At 44.0% G+C, this 23,359-nt stretch overlaps 1 protein-coding gene across 1 annotated transcript in view; it reads right to left on the bottom strand.

Moving 5' to 3' along the window:
* Positions 1-4,118: 4,118 nt before the first annotated feature.
* The window catches only part of LOC149437781 (unconventional myosin-X-like), a 241,135-nt gene continuing 221,894 nt past the window's right edge, over positions 4,119-23,359 (bottom strand). The window contains exons 36-41 of the mRNA XM_089660637.1: positions 22,963-23,170; positions 18,959-19,095; positions 18,541-18,667; positions 12,944-13,393; positions 8,655-8,846; positions 4,119-5,767 (exon numbers count right to left, since the gene is read on the bottom strand). Of these exons, the coding sequence (XP_089516763.1) occupies positions 5,654-5,767; positions 8,655-8,846; positions 12,944-13,393; positions 18,541-18,667; positions 18,959-19,095; positions 22,963-23,170 (1,228 nt within the window). The 3' untranslated portion in view covers positions 4,119-5,653. The remainder of the gene's footprint in view (positions 5,768-8,654; positions 8,847-12,943; positions 13,394-18,540; positions 18,668-18,958; positions 19,096-22,962; positions 23,171-23,359) is intronic.

Here is a 23,359-nt window from a genome sequence, read left to right as displayed (position 1 = left end):
TATATAGCACCATCAATTTACGCAGCGTTTTACATATATATTGTACATTCACATCAGTCCCTAACTCTCAAGGAGTGTACAATCTAAGGTCCCTAACTCACATTCATACACATACTAGGGACAATTTAGACAGGTGCCAGTTCACCTACCAGCATGTCTTTGGAGTGTGGGAGGAAACCGGAATACGCAAAGGAAACAAACACAGGCACAGGGAGAACATGCAAACTCCAGGCAGGTGGTGCCGTGGTTGGGATTCGAACCCAAGACCCTAGTACTGCCAGGTGGAAGTGCTAACCATTTAGCCACTGTGCTGCCCAATCTAGTTGCTTTTTAGTTTTAGTTATCCCCCTTATGTTATGAAGAAGTCCAGCCGGGGAGAATTCAGGCAGGGCTAACTAGGGATTTTGGTGCAGCTGAGGCAGCATCACCAACTGTCTACAGGAAGCTAGGAGCTCCCTGGATTTCTGGCAATGCAACAGTTATTTTTCTGTAGTTGTGGCATATGAGAGAGACAAAACATGGGGAAATGTGTATATATTGCATTTTGTCTAGATATACAGTGTCACAGGGGCGGACTGACCATTTGGAAACTCGGGCACTGCCCGAGGGCCCAAGGTCAGTAGGGGGCCCCATGAGATGCCCCTGGTACCTTTTTCATAGGCTTTTTTGAGTTTGGGCAAGGACACAGGGGCCCCATGATCCCCTATTGCCCGGGGGCCCCATGAGTTGTCAGTCCGCCCCTGCATTGTCAGAATCATTTTCAGTTTAGACATTGTAAAGCTCTGGATGCATATTTCAATGACCAATTCTTAGATGCAGTGGATGCATTTGTTTTGGGTTTTCAGTCTTTTTTCCTTTATTTCCACCAAGTGATCAGCCAGTAAGTTTGATACTTTCCAAATTTCGTTAACAGACCAAGCTGTCCAGCAATAGTTTCAGCTAGACGGTAGAAATAAACCATTTAACACAAACAGGGGTGCTTACAACTATCAGCTTTTATTCATTTATGTCAGCGGTTCTCAACCTGGGGGTCGCGACCCCTTTGGGGGTCGAACGACGCTTCCACAGGGGTCGCCTAAGACCATCGGAAAACACATATTTCCGATGGTCTTAGGAACCGAGACACCACTCCTCGCCGCCGCCACCGCCGTCTCCAGGTGTGGGCGGGATGACATGCCGCCCCTGTCATCTGGACACACCTCGAGATCAATCCTCGCCTGTGATTGGCCGCCGGCACTGTAGCTCAGGAGAGGCACACAGGCGGCCAATCACCGGCAAAGAGGTGGAGCTTGGAGAGGAGGAGCCGAGCGGCACCGCGAAGATCGAGCGAGTGAAGAGGAGGAGAGCGGCCGGAGAAGGAAGACATCTGACAGGTAAGTGTTGGTACCATGGGAGAGGGAGCGAGCGAGCCCAGGCTGGAGCAGGGGTCTGCAAGGTAAGTATCATTGGTGTCAGTGGGAATAGTGCCCCATCATTGGTGTCACTAATACCAATGATGGGGCACTATTCCTCCCACTGACACCAACGATGGGGCACTATTCCTCCCACTGACACCAACGATGGGGCACTATTCCTCCCACTGACACCAACGATGGGACACTATTCCTCCCACTGACACCAACGATGGGGCACTATTCCTCCCACTGACACCAACGATGGGACACTATTCCTCCCACTGACACCAACGATGGGACACCATTCCCCCCACTGACACCAACGATGAGGCACGATTCCTCCCCCAAATGACACCAACGATGGGGCACGATTCCTCCCCCCACTGACACCAACGATGGGGCACAATTCCTCCCCCCACTGACACCAAGGATGGGGCAGTATTCCTCCCCCCACTGACACCAAGGATGGGGCACTATTCCTCCCCCCACTGACACCAAGGATGGGGCACTATTCCTCCCCCCACTGACACCAAGGATGGGGCACTATTCCTCCCCCCACTGACACCAAGGATGGGGCACTATTCCTCCCCCGACACCAAGGATGGGGCACTATTCCTCCCCCCACTGACACCAAGGATGGGACACTATTCCTCCCCCCACTGACACCAAGGATGGGGCACTATTCCTCCCCCCACTGACACCAAGGATGGGGCACTATTCCTCCCCCCACTGACACCAAGGATGGGGCACTATTCCTCCCCCCACTGACACCAAGGATGGGGCAGTATTCCTCCCCCCACTGACACCAAGGATGGGGCAGTATTCCTCCCCCCACTGACACCAAGGATGGGGCAGTATTCCTCCCCCCACTGACACCAATGATGGGGCACTATTCCTCCTCCCACTGATACCAATGATGGGACACTATTCCTCCCACTGATACCAATGATGGGACACTATTCCTCCCACTGACACCAATGATGGGGCACTATTCCTCACACTGACACCAATGATGGGGCACTATTCCTCCCACTGACACCAATGATGGGGCACTATTCCTCACACTGACACCAATGACGGGGCACTATTCCTCCCACTGACACCAATGACGGGGCACTATTCCTCCCACTGACACCAATGACGGGGCACTATTCCTCCCACTGATACCAATGACGGGGCACTTTTCCTCCCACTGACACCAATGACGGGGCACTATTCCTCCCACTGACACCAATGACGGGGCACTATTCCTCCTACTGCAAAATTACAGTTATGAAGTAGCAACGAAAATAATTTTATGGTTGGGGGTCACTACAACATGAGGAACTGTATTAAGGGGTTGCGGCATTAGAAAGGTTGAGAACCACTGATTTATGTAAAACTTTTATCCCAAAAGGGAATCAAAACTTGTTGTAAAGAATTATAAAGTGTGAGCTGAAGTTTGGCTTTAATTTGTCAGTCAAGTCCATCTAAATCTCCGAGTGCATGTGACACTACCCTCATCCTGGACTGACAATGTTTTTGTCCAAAGGTGTCTCCATTGCCCCTCCATCCAGAGTGCAGACAACCAAGACAGGAAGTGTACTACTAGCAGGATTACCAGGTGAAAATAGAGGAAAAAAAAGCCTTAAAAAAACAATGCAGCCACTACATTTAAAATGTTAATAAACCCACAACAGTACAATCAGTCTGTAGATGCAGTAAAGCATGCTTGTTATACTCACTGTGGAACCTAAGGGGTTAATCCTCTGCATTGTGTAAAAAGGCTGTTTGATCCTTTCTTCTCTTCCTCTTTTTCAAACAACCACCCCTCATCTCCTGATAAGACATACTGAACCATAGGCATTTCGCACATGCTCAGTTTGGTGTGTATTGCTAGAGAGGTTTTTTTTTTTTTTCCTTGTGAGAGTGCACGTAAACTGCAATCAGCACTGTCTAGACAGAGATCAGGGGTTCTGCATCCTCTTAGAGCAGTATGAAAACTCCTCCTACAAGCTTTAACCAGTGCTCTGCTGGACACTGATAGAAGTCACACGTCTGCTCTAACTGCTGATGGGAAAAGGTATTTAGCAGTTTATTTGTACTAAAATAATTGCATTTCCATGTTGTGTGTACTGAGGACCACCAGATATAGTGAATGCAGGGTCCTGGGAGACTAGATATAGTAAATGCAGGGTCCAGGGAAGACAAGATATAGTGAATGCAGGGTCTGGGGAGACCAGATATAGTGGATGCCGGGTCCTGGGAAACCATATATAGTGAATGCAGGGTCCAGGGAGACCAGATATAATGAATGCAGGGTCCGGAAGGACCAGATATAGTGAATGCAGGGTCCGGGGAGACCAGATATAGTGAATGCAGGGTCCAGGGAGACCAGATATAGTGTATGCATGGTCCGGGGAGACCGGATATAGTGTATGCAGGGTCCTGGGAGACCAGATATAGTGAATGCCGGGTCCTGGGAGACCAGATATAGTGAATGCCGGGTCCTGGGAAACCATATATAGTGAATGCCGGGTCCTGGGAAACCATATATAGTGAATGCAGGGTCCGGGGAGACCAGATATAGTGAATGCAGGGTCCTGGGAGACCAGATATAGTGAATGCAGGGTCCGGGGTTTTGTAACACTAAGGATTGGTAAACTGCAATATATTACATTAGTGTTTTTGGGTTTACAGTAATTTGACCATTTATATAGAAAAAACCATAATCAACAGAAAGTATTTATATTCAATAATTTATTAGCAATATAATGTAAATGCCGTAACAGTCGTTTCCACCATCCACAGTAAGCGAGATACATTCAGTCCTGGGCACCACCGCCAGCAGCAGCCCAGGGTGCAGTCTAACGACGAGTGGGGCCATCCAGGCAAAGAGAGGCCCTCCATTTATCAAGCAGCAAGAAAATCTCTCCAGAATTCCCTCAGCTGGCCAGGAATCAGCCCCGTGTCACCTCCGCAGAGATTCCACTGCAGTCTCTGACTAAATTCAGGTCTCAGTCATGGAAGTCTAATTGGGCTAAGTCCAAGATGGCTGCCACATTGGCAGAAGCAATGGCTGCTGGTGACTTCCTAGGTAATACTATGGGACCTACCTTTGGGAGATTGTTCCAAACAACCCCATTAATACTGCGATTGTCTAAGGGATAAGAGCTGAAATATCTAACATCAAAATTTCAGGGTAAGAGAAATGAAATAAGGAAAACATTTTGTCCGGGCCTTTTAAGGTGGACACATTTATAATGAGCGTCTAAGTCTGACATGTAAAGTCCACTTGCTGTTTTAGATTGAAGTTGGGTTTGGGGGTTCCTTTGAAGTCCATTGGCAAAATCTCCCAGCCACTTTCACCTACTACATTCTTTACAATTGGAGGGTTGGGAGTCACATTTTAACATGTATTCCTAATTATTCTTAATTATTTTACAAATACAGGAGAGAGATGCTTTATAGCCTCAGGAAGGCAAGTCCTACCACTGGAGTCCTTTAAAATGATTAAAAAAAAAAAAAAAAAAAAAAAAAAAAGAAGAAGCTAGTTGGTGACCCAACTACCCATAACTGAAATGGTTTCTTATTGGGACAACACTAGGGCAGAAGACAGATGGAATATTACAAAATAAATAGTACTTTATGTGCTTTATACATTACACTCAAATGTAAAGACCTCGAAGAAAAAGTTCTTTTAAATAAGTGAAAGAAATGTTTAAAAACCCTGGAAAAAAAAAAAAAAAAAAGGTTCTCCTACTCTCGAGGGGACAGTCCATAATGGTCCACAGAGCTTGTTAATACTGCTAATCTACATGGGATTCTGAAATCCGTTGACCTTCCAATTCCACAATATTCTTCATGCACTGCCATGTGGAATACGCTCCCGGAATTCTTGCCCTGAGAAGTATTCAGAAGACCAAAGATAAGCAACAATGCTACTTCATATCGTATCATCAGCAGGAAGACAATAGCTTCATAGAAAAGAGATATTTTTGTAAGTGGTTCTCCAGAAAAAGGTACCTTGATGGCACAAGGCTTGCAGTCTGTTCTGCAATGAGGCTACAACCAACTTGGTTTCAAGGTGAGATAATAAATGAAAGTATAAAAACAAGGTCCTAGGATCAGAATTCTTTACAGATCATCTGTCCTTCACATTAAATCAGATGGCTCCTGTCCTCCTAGTCTATGAGTATTGTGCATGTAAACAAGTCTTCGCGTTTCCGACGCAGATGTTGACCAGTGCATCCATTCTGGGAGTCCACCAGTAGAGGGCGTCACCTGGCCCAGCTGTTGAACTGGCTGTCCTGGCTGGTGATGGATTTGACACTGCACCGCTTCTTAACAATCATATTAATGTAAGCCCTCATGATTTTGGTGATTTCCCCAACCTGAAAATAACCAAAAAAACACATTGAAATACTTAGTATTAAAAAAAAAGCTTTACATCAGTAAGATAGTACTTAGGAATTAAAGCTGAACTCCAGGCAAACATGTAAATGCAGACATAAAATACATATACATACATACATACATTCACAGGCCACTTTATTAGGTCCACCTGTTCAATTGCTTGGTAACACAAATTGCTAACCCACCAATCACATGGCAACAATTCAATGCATTTAGGTATCTAGATGTGGTGAAGACCACTTGCTGAAGTTCAAATTGAGCATCAGAATGGAGAAGAAAGGGGATTTAACGTGAACTTTAACTTTGAACGTGCCATGGTTGTTGGTGGGAGACGGGCTGGTCTGAGTATTTCAAAAACTGCTGATCAATAACTTTAGGCTGGTATCATGATGACTGTCCCAGGTTTCAGGGTAGCTCCTTTCTATTGTAGAATCCTATGGAGCCACCCTTGCATGCAGGAACTAGAGTTGTGTCTCCCTATACTGTGTGCATCAATAGAAACACTGCCCTGTAAGCCTAGGGTGGAAAGCACTCCCCTGCTATCCCTTCCTTCTCCAAACTAACAGACTGACTCCACTGTCCACTGTTAATTCTTTTCGGTGAAGACTGGATGTTCAGGGAAGCAGCAGTGAGAGAGCAGGAAGCAGCAGCATTGAAAGTTGAAAACTGCGGGGGTAAGGAGGGGGGAAGTGCAGTGGTGAGAATTAAAAAAATGTTTACTAATTTATTTTTTTTTTTGTGCTCAATGTGTGAAAATAAAAAAATGCTGAGGGTTCAATACTACTTTAACGTTCATCTTTTATATCTGTCTGGAGTTCCACTTTAAAAGAATACAACATTTTAATTTAGGATTTTCCTAAAGCAGTCTGACTACATTTAGTTGCATGGACAGAGTTTTGAAATGCAAGCGACTGATCCATCCAAGGTGACTCAATGTGCTAGAACATAATCTAGTCTCTGTGGAGACACAGAGTGGAACTAATTCATGTGCATTGTGTACACAGCAGTAAAAAAGCAATTCCAGTCAACCGTTAAAATCAACCAGCACACTGCAGATGTGGGAAAATGAGAAAGGTCAATGTAATTTAACCCAATAGTTCTTTGTAATGCACACCAATCACATCATACACAGACCACCTCACAGGGTCAGCGTATTTCCTGAAGCCTGTAATATGCATCCACCTTTTTCTCTGCTTTCTGCATCACCAGTCACATTCAGATTCAACTCTAAAGCATCACCAGTCACATTCAGATTCAACTCTGATTGGTGGAAACATATCTATACTGTTACTGTACTTCTTTCAGCGTGTTAGAGGCAGCAAGCAGAGTGTTCCAGCATCACCAGCAGGTGAGTTCCAGGATCACCAGATTATCTGTAGGAACTGGTGCTGTACAGCAATGCATGAATTAAAAACTGAGGTACTGAGCAGATAGGCTAAACCTTTCTGCTTGTATCTGAAAGATTGTTTTTCTTTTTTTTTTTTAACTTATTTTTATTGGAAAAGAAATGAGATGCATACATGTTATTATAAAAGAAAGCCATATTGAAAAAAAAATCTCAAAAGTCGAAATCTTGTCCGTTGACAAGATATAGACAGGAAACAGGTACATGAAAGGCCAAAAAACTACTCAAATATCCAATATAATAACAACATCAGACAAGAGATTTACATAAACATGTATCTTGCGTAAGCACATCTATTTATCCAGTTACCTACATTTTAAACAGACCAGAGCAGTGATATGCACTACACCCTGCTTATCACGCAGGGAGAACAGTTCCATTCAGCTAAAATGCACATTATACCACTGGAACCGTAGCGTAGGGGCATCACTATAGTGGTCACCCCCAAACTTATATCACAGAACTCCGACCTCACGTTTCAAAAAGGGGATTAAAGGTCAGCCCGCAAAACAGGACCAGGACCATGGGAGGTATCAACTATAAAGGAGGATCAGAGATCAAATGTAGCAAAGAGTCACACGTATCCTGCTTGTCTAACCAAGGTCACAAAATTTTGGTAAATTTGGCTGGGCACCATCTAGCATTATAGATCAACTTATATAATGGAAGATTCTGATTTATTAGGCGACACCATAGACCAATATGTAATGGTTCAGACCATATCCAATATAATGCAATTGTTTTTCTAGCATAGTAAAGCAATAATCGGAAGAACAATTTAGTCACTTGTATCCTGCTTGTCTAACCAAGGTCCCAAAATTTTGGTAAATTTGGCTGGGCACCCTCTAGCCTTATAGGTCAACTTATATAATGGAAGATTTTGATTAATAAGGCAACACCATAGACCAATATGTAATGGTTCAGACCGTATCCGATAGAATTGTTTTTCTAGCATAGTAAAGCAATAATCGGAAGAACAATTTAGTCTTGGAGGAAGCTCAACATCAAACACACCCAAAACACACTGAAAGATTGTTTTTCAGTTATGCCTGGAGTGTATGCCATTCATGACTGGGAGATATTTTAAACTAGGATATTCATCTACCCCCTTCCCCTCCATTCATAGTTTTTCTTTCATACAAGCTATAGTACAGCTTCAATGATTGGAGGAGGGGGGAAGAAAGGGCAGGCATAGTCAGCACTATTGAAGAGCGCATATGACAGGTCCCTCGGCTCTATTAACACCCATTGCACTGGAGGATTGTGGCAAGGGGGCTGGAATATTGTAGGTCCAGATTCAGATTTCAACTAAAACAGGAGCCAGCAGCACAAGAGACACATCACACCAATAGTAAGTCATGGCCCTTGTGCTGATTTCTTTTTTTTTTTTTACTAAACCTAGGTTTTTATTTATGATTTAACTGACAAAAGCTTCCCCAACCTTTTAGCCAGACACAAACCTGAGTAGTTTCAAAGAACATTTCCCGATCATCTACGGTGATCTTAAAGGTGTTGGGCTGCGGAGCTCCGAAGAAGATGATGTGCTCATACTGAAATGTTTCCAGTGGCTTTGGCTCCCCCCTTTTGTAGACGGAGACATTTTCTGCGCTGACGCCCAACCACAGATCATTAGGAAAGCCTCCTTCCTTATACTGTATATAGAAAAAAAAACACAAAGTCAGGTTTTGCTGCAAAAGGCACAGTACAAAAATTGTGCTTGGATGTTCAGTAACTGCAAACAGATACACATTTAAGGCTTCGTCATGACATGTTAGGGCTCATGTACACTGCAGCTGATAAACTCACATTTAGGAGCTGTTCAGCGTTTTTTTCAGCAGCCCCTGAACTCCCCCTAATTTTTTCCTATGTGTCCATGTACACATCATCATTTACAGTCGTTTACAGGTATTTGAGTTTACAGTCGTTTTTTTCAACGCACCAAACTTGCGTTCAGCAGTCGATTTTATCCGCATTTCAAACGCAAACCACTTGTAAATGTGGCTAAATGCGGCAAATCGCGTTTATAAGCGTTTGCATTTGAAATTTTTTTTTTTAACTCTTCCAGTTCCCGATGCTGTCCAGAGCCTTTTTTCATCATGAAAAATGCATGCAAAGCGTTTTCAAGGTGCTCAGATGGACAAAACACTGAACACAGGATGTTCCTACCAAGCTTGTCACACATTGTAATGACCAATTCACACCTCAGACCTCTCCCACCCTTGGAAACAAAAGATATGTTAAGGACCATTCACACCTCAAATTCCCCATGAAGACCCCCTGCCAGGTGGCCTTAATGACTCCCTCCACCAGACACCTTTCCCAGCCTTGGAAACAAAAGAAATGTTAATGAGCAACTCACACCTAAGCTAATCTCAACACATACTGCTGTCTCTGCTTCTACTCTCTGTATTTCTCTGAAACAGTCTGAAATAGTTAATAATTTACCACTTTTCAGCGCATTCTGGGCATTTGGGAGGTTCTCCTGTGCTTATCTTTAACCACTTGCCGACCGCAGATAGCCGAATAACAGCTACATTGCGGCCGGCCAGTTCTGGGAGGGCGTCATATAACGTCCTCCCAAAACGCCCTCTCCTGCGCGCCCCTGGCGATCTCCGTGATCGCTGTGTCCTACGGACACAGCTGATCACGTGATCTGGTAAAAGGCCAATCACAGCGGCCTTTTACCACGTGATCAGCCGTGTCCAATGACACGCTGATCACCGGGAAATGCAATTGCCGGTTCTCGGCTGCACTTTCCTCACACTGTCAGAGCGCGAGGAAAGTACTGCCGAGAACCGGCAGTTGTCAGAGCAGGGATCGGCACTGATGATCAGTGCCCTGATGATCACTGCCCACCAGTTCCGACCACCTGTGCCCAGCAGTGCACCCAGCTGTGCCTAGCAGTGCACCCTCCTGTGCCACCCAACAGTGCCACACACCTGTGCTCAGAAGTGCCACCTACCTGTGCCCACCAGTGCCACCCACCTGTGCCAACCAGTGCAGCCCAGCAGTGCTGCTAGTCAGTGCCACCAGTCAGTGCCCAGTGGCTGTGCCAGTCAGTGCCCAGCAGTTGAGCCAGTCAATGCCTAGCAGTGCCGCCAGTCAGTGCCCAGCAGTGATGCCAGTCAGTGCCACCTATCTGTGCCGTCTATCCGTGACACCTCATTAGTGCTGCCTATCAGTGCCTATCACTGCTGCCTATCAGTGCCCATCAGTGCTGCCTATTAGTGCCCATCAGTGCTGCCTCATCAAAGCACATCAGTGAAGGAGAAAAATTACCTGTTTGAAAAATTTTATAATAGAAACAAAGAAACTTTTTTTTTTTCAAATTTTTTGCACTTTTTTTTGTTTATAGCGCAAAAAGTAAAGTGCCCAGCGGCGATTAAATACCACCAAAAGAAAGCTCTATTTGTGAGAAAAAAATGATAAAAATTTCATATGGATACAATCTTACATGACTGCACAATTGTCAGAGTGCGACAACGCTGAAAGCTGAACATTGGCCTGGTTATGCAAACGCGGCTAAACAGACGTTTTTTAACCTACATTTTCCAGCAGTCAGTTTCCATCGTTCAGAAGTGTCCCGTGTACATGGGGCCTTAGACCTCTAAACATTACCTATTAGCCACCTCTGCTAATATACACATTAGCTGGTCCAAAATGAGACATCCAGACTAGGACAGCTGGTCATACATGGAGCGGATTTCAGCCAGTTCATGATGAGCCAGCTGAAATTCACTCTGCGAGTGGTCCTGACAGCACCAACCCACCCAACATCTTTCGATGGAGCAGAGCGGAAAATTTGTTGTCTGAACAGTGGCAGCATCCAGTTAGGCATCATTCAGGTACTTTGACAGCTGGCAGTGCCATCTGTCAGAATACAGTGGCCACAGCAGGAGATTAGTCCATCCATGCTGTTTAGTCTGTTGCCCGCAGGCCAAACGAAAAATATCTATCTGTATATGGGTTAAGTGGTGAGAATGTTTTGGGGATTAAGTTCTGCGGTCAGTTCAGATGCAGATAGTGATTAAAACCCAACTCCATCCCAGATTAATAATTTTTTTTTTTTAATATTCGCATTAGACATACGCAGGGTAATTCAATAAAGCACTACTGACAGTTTTCTGACACTTTTAATGGCTTGCACCAGATTAAAAAATGTCTATCACCTCTGTAACTTTACCAACATACAGTATGTGGCAGATTCAGGTAGTTCATAATCACATCCTTTTTACAAAGCGGCGCTATTAATGCACCAAATCCAAAAATAATTACATCCAGTTTGTACGTAGATAACAAAACTGGAGGTAATCAAGACCAGCTTTAACTTGGCATACAGAGACAGGCAGAGGGCCTGTCTTTGTATGCTGCGTAGCAGAGCGGCATATCAGTGGTCATTGGTGGTTAAGGATGCCGTCAGCTTCACAGCTGACAGCCTCCTAGCAACCTGTGACGCTGCAGTGAGTGGAGCCTGATGGGGAAGCGGAGTGTCATGTTTCACATGACTGTCATATGCCTTTAAGTGTTCTTTGTATTTTGTCTCTGCTCCTCCCTTTCCTTTGGTTTAGTTCATGCTGTATAGCTAGCCCACCCTTTTTCCCAGTAATGCATTTCAGCTTCAAACCTCATGTCATGAAGCAGATCACATTATGATCTTTTGACCTATCCGATGTTCATTGTTGTAATATTCTCTCATTTTATGAAAAACTTCACAAGATCTACAAGGTGTCATCTGATCGAGTCACTGCCTGTGTTATTCAACTAAGATTGGAGTTATCGCTATCTCATCACAACTGTAAGTTACAGAGATCACACTTTCAATGCTTAGAGTGGAGAGACAGAACACGGAGACGCTACTTCTCTCCCCTTGAAATTGACAGCAGGCGATGGATGGGTTCTATAGCTAATAGCAGGTTGTCTATTGGCTAAGAATCCACCCATTGCCTGCGGTCAGTCAGAAAGGGAACAAACCTGATGGGGAACTAGTGTCTGTAATTTCCATCAAGCTCCACTCCCCAGGTAAAAAAACTCCCCACAGCTCCACCTGTCGGACATGAGGAAGGGCATTTGCACTGGAGATGGAGTGCATGTATGGATACACTGGTCTCCACGCACCGCAACACTCTGTGCATGCCCAGAATCGTATACCTGTCTCTACAACAGGTACATAGCCATGCCCTGTCATCCACACCAACTTTGGCATGTGAAGGCAAGCTGGAATTCTAGGGCATCTTAGACACTTTATAAATCACCATAGCCCCCCCTAGTCCCTAGAGACTTTGGTAGGCAAATTATTCACAGGTATGGCAAGCATGCTCTGCACCAATATATAGGCCAATTACAGGCTCTAATATCAATCTGTAAATATGATAGTAACAGTGAAGTGGCGAGCGTGTGACCAGATGTGATTATTGCACCAAATTCCTTAAAATTGCAAATATTCACTAGAGAAGATGGGACTTTCATGGTGCATAACATGAATACCAAACATATTAAAACGTTATATAATTCTTATTTCGGATTTTTGTAAAAAACACAACAAAAAAAGGAAAACATACAGCAACATAAAAACAATTTCAGTACTAAGAGTAAAACGGAGATTCAAACTTGGTTATGTAATTGTACGAAATAAAAATGATATAACTTTTTAATATATTTGGTATTCATGTTTATGCACCCTGAAAGTCCCATCTTCTCTATGGACTATGTGTAAATATGATGCCAACATCATGCAGACATGTAAATGTACCTCAACATCAAAGAGCGTTGACCCATAACCCGGCCACTCAGTGACAATGGCCATATAGTTCACCATGGCCTGGTGCTGAGACATTCCATGCAGTCTGCTCCACTTCTCAGCTATACTGGTACGAGCAGCAGACAGCTCTTCCTTCACCCACATCTCCAGCATCTGCTCCTCCTCCATCTTTTGCTTCTTCATAGAGCCCACTTTGAAGCTACGTTTCAGAGTGCCCTCCAGAAAACTGGTTCTCCTCCTCTCCAGAGTCTGCCCGGAGCTGCTGCTGCTTTTGGTGGCCTGCAGGATTTTGTTCTTTAGTCGCTGGACAGGATACACAGACTCCAAGTTCCAGGAGACCTTGCAGAAGTCCCCATGTTGATACTGAAGCCGCAGAGCGGCCAAGTGTTGCAGAGTTTCCTCAGGGGCTGGAAAGTGCCCACTTGTCAGACTCTCATGGGCCTGGAAAAAAAGAATAAAAAATATATCTAAATGTGATCAGAGACATGAGATGACCACTGCTCTATCCAGCTACTAAGTCTATGGGAGCCCCAGATACTAATCTCAAGGGATGATACCGGTGTTCAGGCATGCTGGACTACTGCAGCTGATCAAAACTGCTTTCTAAGTGGGATAAGCCGGCCCCAAGGGTGTTTGGCCACACCCTCTCCCCCACACCATAGGCACATTCATGCACACATTATTATTATTATACAGTATTTATAAAGCGCCAATGGTTCACTCAGTGCTGTACATTACAAAGGGGGACAGAACATGTGACAGAACAATACCAATACAATGCAAAACATGAGGGGATCGAGGGCCCTGCTATTTCGAGCTTACAATCTAGGAGGGATGTGAATTTAAAAAAATCTTTTCCTTGGATTATATACACATATAATCAGTAAATTTTGTCAGCATAATTTGGGTTGCAGATGATTTGGTGCACTGAACTCTTGCCCTGATGTTTTCATGATAATTTGAATTTAATTATTATTGTGCTACTACAGCATCTTTTTGCCATGATAAAAAGGTGTTGCAGTAGAAGTGGACCTTTATCCCTCAAACAGAAAAATCGATGGTGCATTCATCACTGCCCATCAATAAATGTATTATTTTTTAGCGTAAATGTATTTTGTAAAGCTTACTTTTTCCCTCCTCCTTCTGGGTTTCACCGAGTGGTGGCAATACCCATATGGAAGAAAAATATATTTGAAATATATGTCAATATATTTGGGAAGAATATTTTTAAAATATATTTGAAATGCAATTTTGGCCATATTCAATATATTTCAATAAAAATTATATATATATATATATATATATATATATATATATATATATATATATACACACATATACATATATATACACATATACATATATACACAGTTGCAAGAAAACGTATGTGAACTCCTTGGGATTACGTGGAGTTTTGCATGAATTGGGCATAAAATGTGCTCTGAACGTCATCTAAGTCACAACAATAGAAGAACACAGTCTGCTGAACATAATACTACACAAACATTAGATGTTGCCATGGTTTAATTGCACATAACATGTAAACATTCACAGTGCAGGGAGGAAAAAGTATGTGAGGCCCTAGCTTAATGACTTCTCCCAGAGCTAAATGGAGCCAGGAGTGAGCCAACCTTGACTCCAATCAGTGTGATGATATTGGATGTGTTGCTGACAGCTGTCCTGCCCTTAAAAAACTCACACCTGTTTTGGGTTTACTGGTTTCAAGAAGCACTGTCTGATGTGAACCATGCCTCGCAGAAAAGAGCTCTCAGAAGACCTACGATCAAGAATTGTTGACTTGCATGAAGCTGGAAAGGGTTACAAAAGTATCTCCAAAAGCCTTGATGCTCATGTGTCCACGGTAAGACAGACTGTCTACAAATGGAGAAAGTTTAGCACTGTTGCTACTCTCCCTAGGCGTGGTCGTCCTGTAAAAATGACTGCAAGAGCACAGCGCAGAATGCTGCATGAGGTAAAGAAGAATCCCAGAGTGTCAGCTAAAGACCTACAGAAATCTCTGGCACATGCTAACATTTGTGTTGACACATCTACAATAAGGAAAACATTAAACAAGAATGGAGTAGATGGGAGGACACCACGGAGGAAGCCATTGCTGTCCAAAAAGAATATTGCAGCACGTTTGAAGTTTGCAAAAGAGCACCTGGATGTTCCACAGCACTACTGGCAAAATATACTGTGGACAGATGAAACCAAGATTGAGTTGTTTGGGAAGAACACACAACACTATGTGTGGAGAAAAAAGGCACAGCACATCAACATCAAAACCTCATCCCCACTGTAAAACATGGCGGAGGGAGCATCATGGTTTGGGGCTGCTTTGCTGCCTCAGGGCCTGGACGGATTGTTGTCATTGATGGGAAAATGAATTCCAGAGTTTATCAAGACATTTTGCAGGAAAACGTACGACCATCTGTCCGCCAACTGAAGCTCCGCAGAGGATGGGTGATGCAACAGGACAATGATGACCCAAAGCATACAAGTAATTCAACAAAACAATGGCTGCAACAGCACAGAATACGCCTTCTGGAGTGGCCCAGTCAGTCCTGACCTCAACCCGATTGAAATGCTGTGGCATGACCTTAAGAGAGCGATTCACACCAGACATCCCAAGAATATTGCTACACTGAAACAGGTTTGTGAAGAGGAGTGGTCCAAAATGAATCCAGATCGTTGTGCAGGTCTGATCTGCAACTACAGGAAATGTTTGGTTGAGGTTATTGCTGCCAAAGGAGGGTCAACCAGTTATTAAGTCCAAAGGTTCACATACTTTTTCCTCCCTGCACTGTGAATGTTTACATGTTATGTGCAATTAAACCATGGCAACATCTAATGTTTGTGTAGTATTATGTTCAGCAGACTGTGTTCTTCTATTGTTGTGACTTAGATGCCGTTCAGAGCACATTTTATGCCCAATTCATGCAAAACTCACATAATTTTTCTTGCAACTGTATATATATTATATATATATATATATATATATATATATATATATACACACACACACACACTGCATGTTGAAATGCGTTATTACAGAATATATGAAAAATATTTTAAAAAATACATTTCAAATATACTGTATGTCTTTAAAAATACAAATCTACATTTCTGTTCTGGAATGCATTTACAAATATATGTAAAATATATGTTAAAATTACTTTTTGTTAAAAAACAAAATAGAAGAACATATTTAAAAAATATATATTTTTTTTAAATATATTCTTCTGATTTTTTTAACATATAAAAAAGTCACTTTAACATATATTTTTACATATATTTGTAAATGCATTCCAAAAATGTATATGTCAATATGTTTGGGAAGAATATTTTTAAAATATATTTCAAACATATTTTTCTTCCATTTGGGTAGTGATGTGGCCCTGGTAACACAGGTGCACCCTGGAAAGGCCACTGCATCACTGCCTTTAAAGTGGTTGTAAACCCTTGCATATAAGCTCCAAGGATCAGGTCCTCCTACCCCTCTTGTATTGAACTGTATTGTTGCTGTATTGTCTCCCATTATATTGTAAAGCGCTGAGCAAACTCTTGGCGCTATATAACTCCTGTATAATAATAATATACCAAAGTGATGTTGTTGTACCTGTCAAACTGTCTTCTCTTCTCAACATCTATTCAAAGTGTTGAATTTATAAAGCTTGTCTGAGAGTTCAGAAGAAAAGGGGTGGAAACACACTGCAGAGCTTAGTGAACAGAGCTCTGAGAGCTGATTGGAGGAAAGAGACACACCTCACAGGAACAGAGCTGAGGCTGTCAATCTGCTGGAGATCCCTCCCCTGTCACCTTTTTTCTAAGGGAAACTTGTCAAAATTGATTTATGCTGATTGCAGAAGAAAGAAGCAGCATACAGAAATGACACTTAATGCTCTTAATTGAGACACTATAGAATATGCTTTGTTCCTATTTCATGTCTGAGGTTTACAACCACTTTAAGACACCTTTCCTGATCTTGCATGTGCCTTATGACATCAGGGCGGCTTATTGTTGACAAAAGTAAGGCGGTCCCCTTTTCTACCATTAGACTACACAGTGTCTGTTTTTTTTCTTCTTTTTGATATAACAAAACCATCCTTGGGCAGATAGTATGAGGTCATTGATGGTTATTCAAGGTTTTTCATTCACTGCTGTATGGACTCCCTGTCAGCTCTATGTGTGATTTTGTTCCTTTTGCAGTCCAACTGTGCCATCTCTTATTCACCAGCAGTTAGTGATATTCCTATATGCACTGAATGTCTGTATCCATGAATGTACCTTCTTTTCTAACTTGTGTTGTTTGATTACTTTGGATATTGCCTTTACTTAAATAAAAAAAAATTGTTAAAAAAAGTAAATAAATAAATAGAAACAAATCACTTTCAATAGCCATTTTTGGCTGACTGTAATCAGCCAGCAACAGATTGAAATAGCAAGATCTGTCACTTTGTGAGGTGGCAGGACAGTACTGTATCTGCTCTCCCCTAACTTTCAGATGGACATGAAGTACTGGGAATGTGTTACAGTTAATGGCTATGGAGCACTTTTTCTGAGTGCTGTATAGCAGGATCAGAAGCACAGGAACTGGCTGATTAAAGCGGCGCTCCACCCAAAAGGGGAAGTTCCGCTTTAAGGACTGCTCCCCTACTCCCCATTAAGGATTGGCACCTGCGGGGGGGGGGGGGGTTATGCGGGTACCCAAATTTGACAGGTACCCGCTCCCACTTCCAGTTCAATCGCCTAGGCGTTCGGAAGCGGAAAGTGTCCTCCCTCCCTGTAGTCTTTTGGGACATGTGACAGGTCCCAGAAAACTACAGGATCATTCATGAAGTGCAGCGCTTCTCACGCATGCGCAGTGGGAAAGTGTCTCCCTTCCTGTAGTCTTTTGGGACATGTGACAGGTCCCAGAAGACTACAGGACCATTCATGAAGCGCAGCGCTTCTCACACATGCGCAATGGGTACCAGGCTGTGAAGCCGCACACTGAAGATGCCGGTCTCCTGGAATACAGGATGGCCAGTGAAACGGGCTGCGGGGGACACACCGCGGGACTGAGGGACAGGTAAGTGGCTGTTTTTTTAAAAAAATCAGCAGCTACAGTTTTTGTAGCTCCTGACTTTTATTTTTTGACAGCGAGAGTGGAACTCCGCTTTAAGCTCCTGGGTTTAGTGCTGGAGCAAGACTGTCACTGACGGCAGTTCCAGCACTAAACCCTACCAAAACCAATGAGAGTCTGGGTGCAGTTGTAAAATGGATCTTGGGAATTTAGCTCTGCAAAAACAGCCTTTGGTATACCTAATAAAACCATTATTATTATTATTATACAGGATTTATATAGCGCCAACAGTTTGCTCAGCACTTTACAAAATAAAGGGAGATAATACAGCAACAATACAGTTCAATACAAGAGGGTTAGGCGGGCCCTGATCCTGGGAGCTTACAATCTAAGAGATGAATACATAGTCTATGTGTCTTAACATGTTAAGAATCTGTTAATTTATAGAGCGCATAAGGGATGGAACCCAGATACATTTATTACCGAGCAGTTTTTCAGATGCTAGCCAACAAATCGGATATACCTGCTCAAACATGAAGGCAAATTCAACACCCTCTTTAGGAACGCTCTGCACATCAAGGAAACAGTAGAGTTTGAAGTACAGATTCCACTGGACAGTCTCGTCCTCCTCCTCTCCGGTGCTGGCCAGTCTATTGGGGGAGACAGAATGATTAGATGACGTCAGAAAATTGTCAATATGAGGAAAGCATGAAACAATAAGTCAGACACAGTGGGGTTTATTTACTAAAGCTGGAGAGTCCAAAATCAGACTCCCTTCTGCATAGAAACCAATCAGCTTCCAGGTTTCATTGCCAAAGCTTCATTGAACAAGCTGAGGTTAGAAGCTGATTGGTTTCTATGCAGAAGGGAGTCTGATTTTGGACTCTCCAGCTTTAGTAAATAAACCCCATAGTGACAAAGCGTCAACTTAGCACGCCAACCTTTCAAATTTCGCAAGGACGTCGGCTACAATCACACGGCTCTCCACCGCTCGGTCTATAACTTTGTTGTGTTCAAAAAGGGCAAACATGTTTCTGCTGTTATCCATGGAAAGGCCGCGGATTAACTTCTCCACCACCTGCAATAAATGAAACCAAATAATCACTCAGGTCAACAATGGAAGTGGAGACAATTGGAACCAAAAGGTGAAAAAAAATGAGAGCAGGAGAGTGGCAAGAAAGAAAAGGAAAAAGAAAAGGAGAAAAAGAGAGAAAAAAAGTAATTTACAGAATTGGGGACAACTTTTTTTGGTATTTGTAGCACTCACTCCCTGTAGGAGCCCACAGTTTAAGGTCCCTAATATCTTTTCCCATAGTTGCACCCACAGCCAGGCACACAGTCACCGTCACTCAGTTGGCTCACTGATCAGTCTAGAGTTATACTTTTCTGATGCTTTAGCGTAGAACGTGAACTCGGATGGGTGCAGGGTAACTGTGCGATACTTCAGTAACTTTTAGCAGCAACTTGAGGATGCTAAACTTCCTCCTAAGAATCCGAGCAGAGTCCTTGCACAAGCAAATATTGGACTGACCTATACCAGGACACCATACACACGGTCCCCTATGAGCAAAACGGACTCTAGCATAGGAGGGATGACAGCAATACACAGTCTCAAGGATCTCTCACACCAGCCTATACGAATGTCCCTGCATAATTGGACACCTGCTTCCAACATCTTCCAGACATCTCTCTAGTAATACCAGGCCAGATCTCCAGACGAAACGTACCTCAGTCAGCTCCAGAAATGTGTAGCAGAATAGGCCCCCCTGGCTAGGGGAGAGGGGAGGCCAAAGTGAAGGGGAGAGGAGAGGAGAAAGAGGAGGTAAGAGAAGGGGAGAGGAGAGGAGAAAGAGAAGGGGAGAGGAGAGGAGAAAGAGAAGGGGAGAGGAGAGGAGAAAGAGAAGGGGAGAGGAGAGGAGAAAGAGAAGGGGAGAGGAGAGGAGAAAGAGAAGGGGAGAGGAGAGGAGAAAGAGAAGGGGAGAGGAGAGGAGAAAGAGAAGGGGAAAAGAGAGGAGAAAGAGAAGGGGAAAAGAGAGGAGAAAGAGAAGGGGAAAAGAGAGGAGAAAGAGAAGGGGAGAAGAGAGGAGAAAGAGAAGGGGAGAAGAGAGGAGAAAGAGAAGGGGAGAAGAGAGGAGAAAGAGAAGGGGAGAAGAGAGGATAAAGAGAAGCAGAGAGGAGAGGAGAAAGAGAAGCAGAGAGGAGAGGAGAAAGAGAAGCAGAGAGGAGAGGAGAAAGAGAAGCTGAGAGGAGAGGGAAGGAAAAAAAGAGAAGTAGAGGAGAAAGAAGAAGAGAGAGAGAGGGGGGGTGAAAATGTTAAAGAGTGGTGGAGTGTGAAAAAGGAGAGAAAAAAGGAGAGCAAAAAAAAAAAAAAGGAAAAAAAACATATGAGAAGAGAAAGTGATGAGAGTGTTAGGGAGTTGCAACAAAAGGAGAAGATAGAAAAAAGTGATACAGAGGGGATGGAGGGGAGAGGAGAGATAGGTGAAAGAAAGAAAGGAGTGAGAATGAAAGTGTTGCAGAGTTTAGAGAGTGAATAGAAAAGGGGTGATAGAGGGAAGGACAAACGAGAGAGAGAAAAAAGCAAAGAGCATGAAAGAGAGCGAGAAAGTGAAATTGATGAGCGTGTTAAATAGTCAAAAAGAACAAAGAAAACACAAGGTCAGAAAGTGAAGAGCAGAGCAGAAAGAGGAGAGGAGAAAGGAGAGACAGGGAATGAGAGAGAAGAGAGTCAGAAAGAAAGAGAAAAAAAGTGAGGGTGTTAAAATAGTGGCAGAGAGTGGAGAGAAGAAAGCAGGGCCGACTTTTGGCCTGTGTATTTTGCTTGCAATCCATCTATGACCAGCTTCTGTTGAACGGTCAAGCTAGAAAACCAACATTTGATCAGCGCTTGCAAACCAATGGCTGCAGCACTGTGTATTTGGATCTGTGTATTCAGCCTGCTGGTTGAACTAAAAAAAACTGCATGTGTATACCCAGCTTAGGAGAGAATGGAGTGAAGGAAACAAAGAAGAGTCGGTTCAGACCTAACTGCATACTGAATCGCACAGGAACGCGCTCTGCAGTGCAATTTTCAGCCCAGTCATTTTTGGTGGATTGCACCAAAAGTAGTCAATACTACAGTACCATGTGATCCAGGATAGGCAAGCGCACTGCACTTGTAATCTGCGTTTGGGGTGTTGTTAGAAACTCCCACAGCAGACTGCACACCCAGCGTGTTTTGAACGTGGTGCAGGAAATATGCACAGAATGTGGGTTTTCTGCATCCCATTCTGGCCCTTAGGTAATGGCAGACACAGAGAGAGGTAGGTAAGGGAGAGTTATTGATGTAATCTCATAAAGCAGGGGTGTAAAAATGGCGTCCCTCCAGCTGTTGCAAAACTACAAGTCCCATCATGCCTCTGCCTTTGCGAGTCATGCTTGTAACGGTCAATCTTGCAATCCCTCATGGGACTTGTAGTTTGGCAACAGCTGGAGGGCTGCCAGTTTGACACCTGTGTCATGGAGGGTTCCATCTCAAACAGCCTGAAAGATGGACAAAGATACAGTGAGGTATAATGGGACCCTAAAGGAGAGTATGTGAGATACAAGTAAATAAGAGCAATAGCACAATCCCAAGTGGCAGTTATTGGTTATAGATTCCCTCCATTAAAGTTGATGAATTGAGCTCCTGTGTTGTCACCCTGTCACGTGCTCTCCCATTACAGACTACTAGTAGCCACTTCTACACACATTACACAGACATGGCTCACTGTTTTGTCACCATCAGGAATCCTGTCCTGAGAAATGCCATTGCAGCCATTACTGGAGGGCATGCAGGCAGGAAGTGGCAGGAGATCCACGGCACTGAGATGTAACTAAGGATGAAAATAAGTGTAACGTCCTCCAGGTTAGCCAGATAGGCTGGTTGTTTTCTTTTTTCTTTTTTTTTTTAGGCAGAGGCTGAGCCTGGGATGAGTCAGCTTGGGGAGTAGGGTAGTAAAGTTAGCTCAGGACACACTGAGAAGCTCTAACAGATCAGGGCTTCTGGAGACCTTCTACCTTTCTAGAGAGTGGAAAACTTTCTGGAACAGGAGGAGGCCCAGATCTGCATGTTTGAGGGACCTTGGCAATCCCCTGGCAGGAGGCTAGCCATGGTGACCAAGGCAACCCTCAAATATCACAGAGCCTAGAGGGCAGAGGGCAGTGTTGGGCGGAAGATGGAGTGTTGAGCCTGGGAGAGGGCCAACCTACAGGCAGCTTCCTGGAGAAGAGGATCTCCACCATGCCAACATCTCCTGGGAAGAACATCCTGAGCATCAGGGAAGGAGCCAGCCCAGCGAAATACCTGAAGGCAGCCATCAACCCACTAAGCTGACAGGAAAGGACAGTGTTTGTACTCTTACACCCCCTGGGCCGGATAAGGGGTGTCAGGTGAATGACCCAACTAGCTTCTCATCTGGGACTGCTTGTGCTAAATTGGCAGCTTCTGGGCCCCCTTGCCCAGAGGATACCCTCAGTGCAGCTGGATGAAGAGGAGGATCCATCCGGGGTAGGAGGAGGTACACTAGGAAGAGTCTTTGGGGCTCTTCAAGGAAGAAGACTGTTGCTATTCACATTTTTGTACATAGTTGATAAGGAGTTGTCCTCAAGTTCTACAGTACCTCGGGCGTCCCATATTCCCCTAGACCCCATCCAACTTCTTAACCTCTTAATAAAATCACAAAACCAAGCTCAAGGACTGTTCTTTGACTCTAGTATGTAAAGAGTGAAAAATGTGTGTTGCCTGGCTGTGCAGAGCTTAAGGGGGGACCCAAAAGTCAGCGACTCCTAAGGGGGTAGTGCTGCACATGTACTTTAAATTGCTAAGCATTTGCCATTTAGAAAAAATATAAACGTCATTCAGTCGGGGTTTTTTTATCTGCTTTAACCCATGATGTATCAGCCTGGCTCCGAGGATACCACTCACCTCCCCGGCAGTGGTGTGGGAATTGATACTGATCTGGCAGGACCCTCCTCCATGGCAGTAAACGGTGGTGTTCATGTTGCTGCGTGTCAGCAGAGCGGAGATCTCCTCCTGGGACGGCACCATCTCCCTGCATTTGGTTTTCTTCAGAGCATCAACGATGAAATGTGCAAACTGCTCGACCTCCATGCCAGGGAAGCTGTCCCTCACCCTGCAGGGGACAAATCATCAGCGTCACAACATGCATGATTCCAGGCTTCACCAGATGGGGACGGGATAAAGCTGGAACATCATTTTTCATTTTTATACCAATTCAAAAGCTTTCCCTCCAGTCTTGTACAGTTGGACCGGCTCCTCTTCTGGACTGAAATGGCTTACTCTGATTTCACTGCACACTGTG

This window comes from Staurois parvus, unplaced genomic scaffold, assembly GCF_062004578.1.
Source record: "Staurois parvus isolate SC_StPar_1 unplaced genomic scaffold, SC_StPar_1.0 ptg001255l, whole genome shotgun sequence".
NCBI classification, from domain to species: Eukaryota; Metazoa; Chordata; class Amphibia; order Anura; family Ranidae; genus Staurois; species Staurois parvus.
The sequence above is the reverse complement of the archived record's forward strand: the minus strand, read 5'-3'. Positions and strand labels throughout refer to the sequence as shown.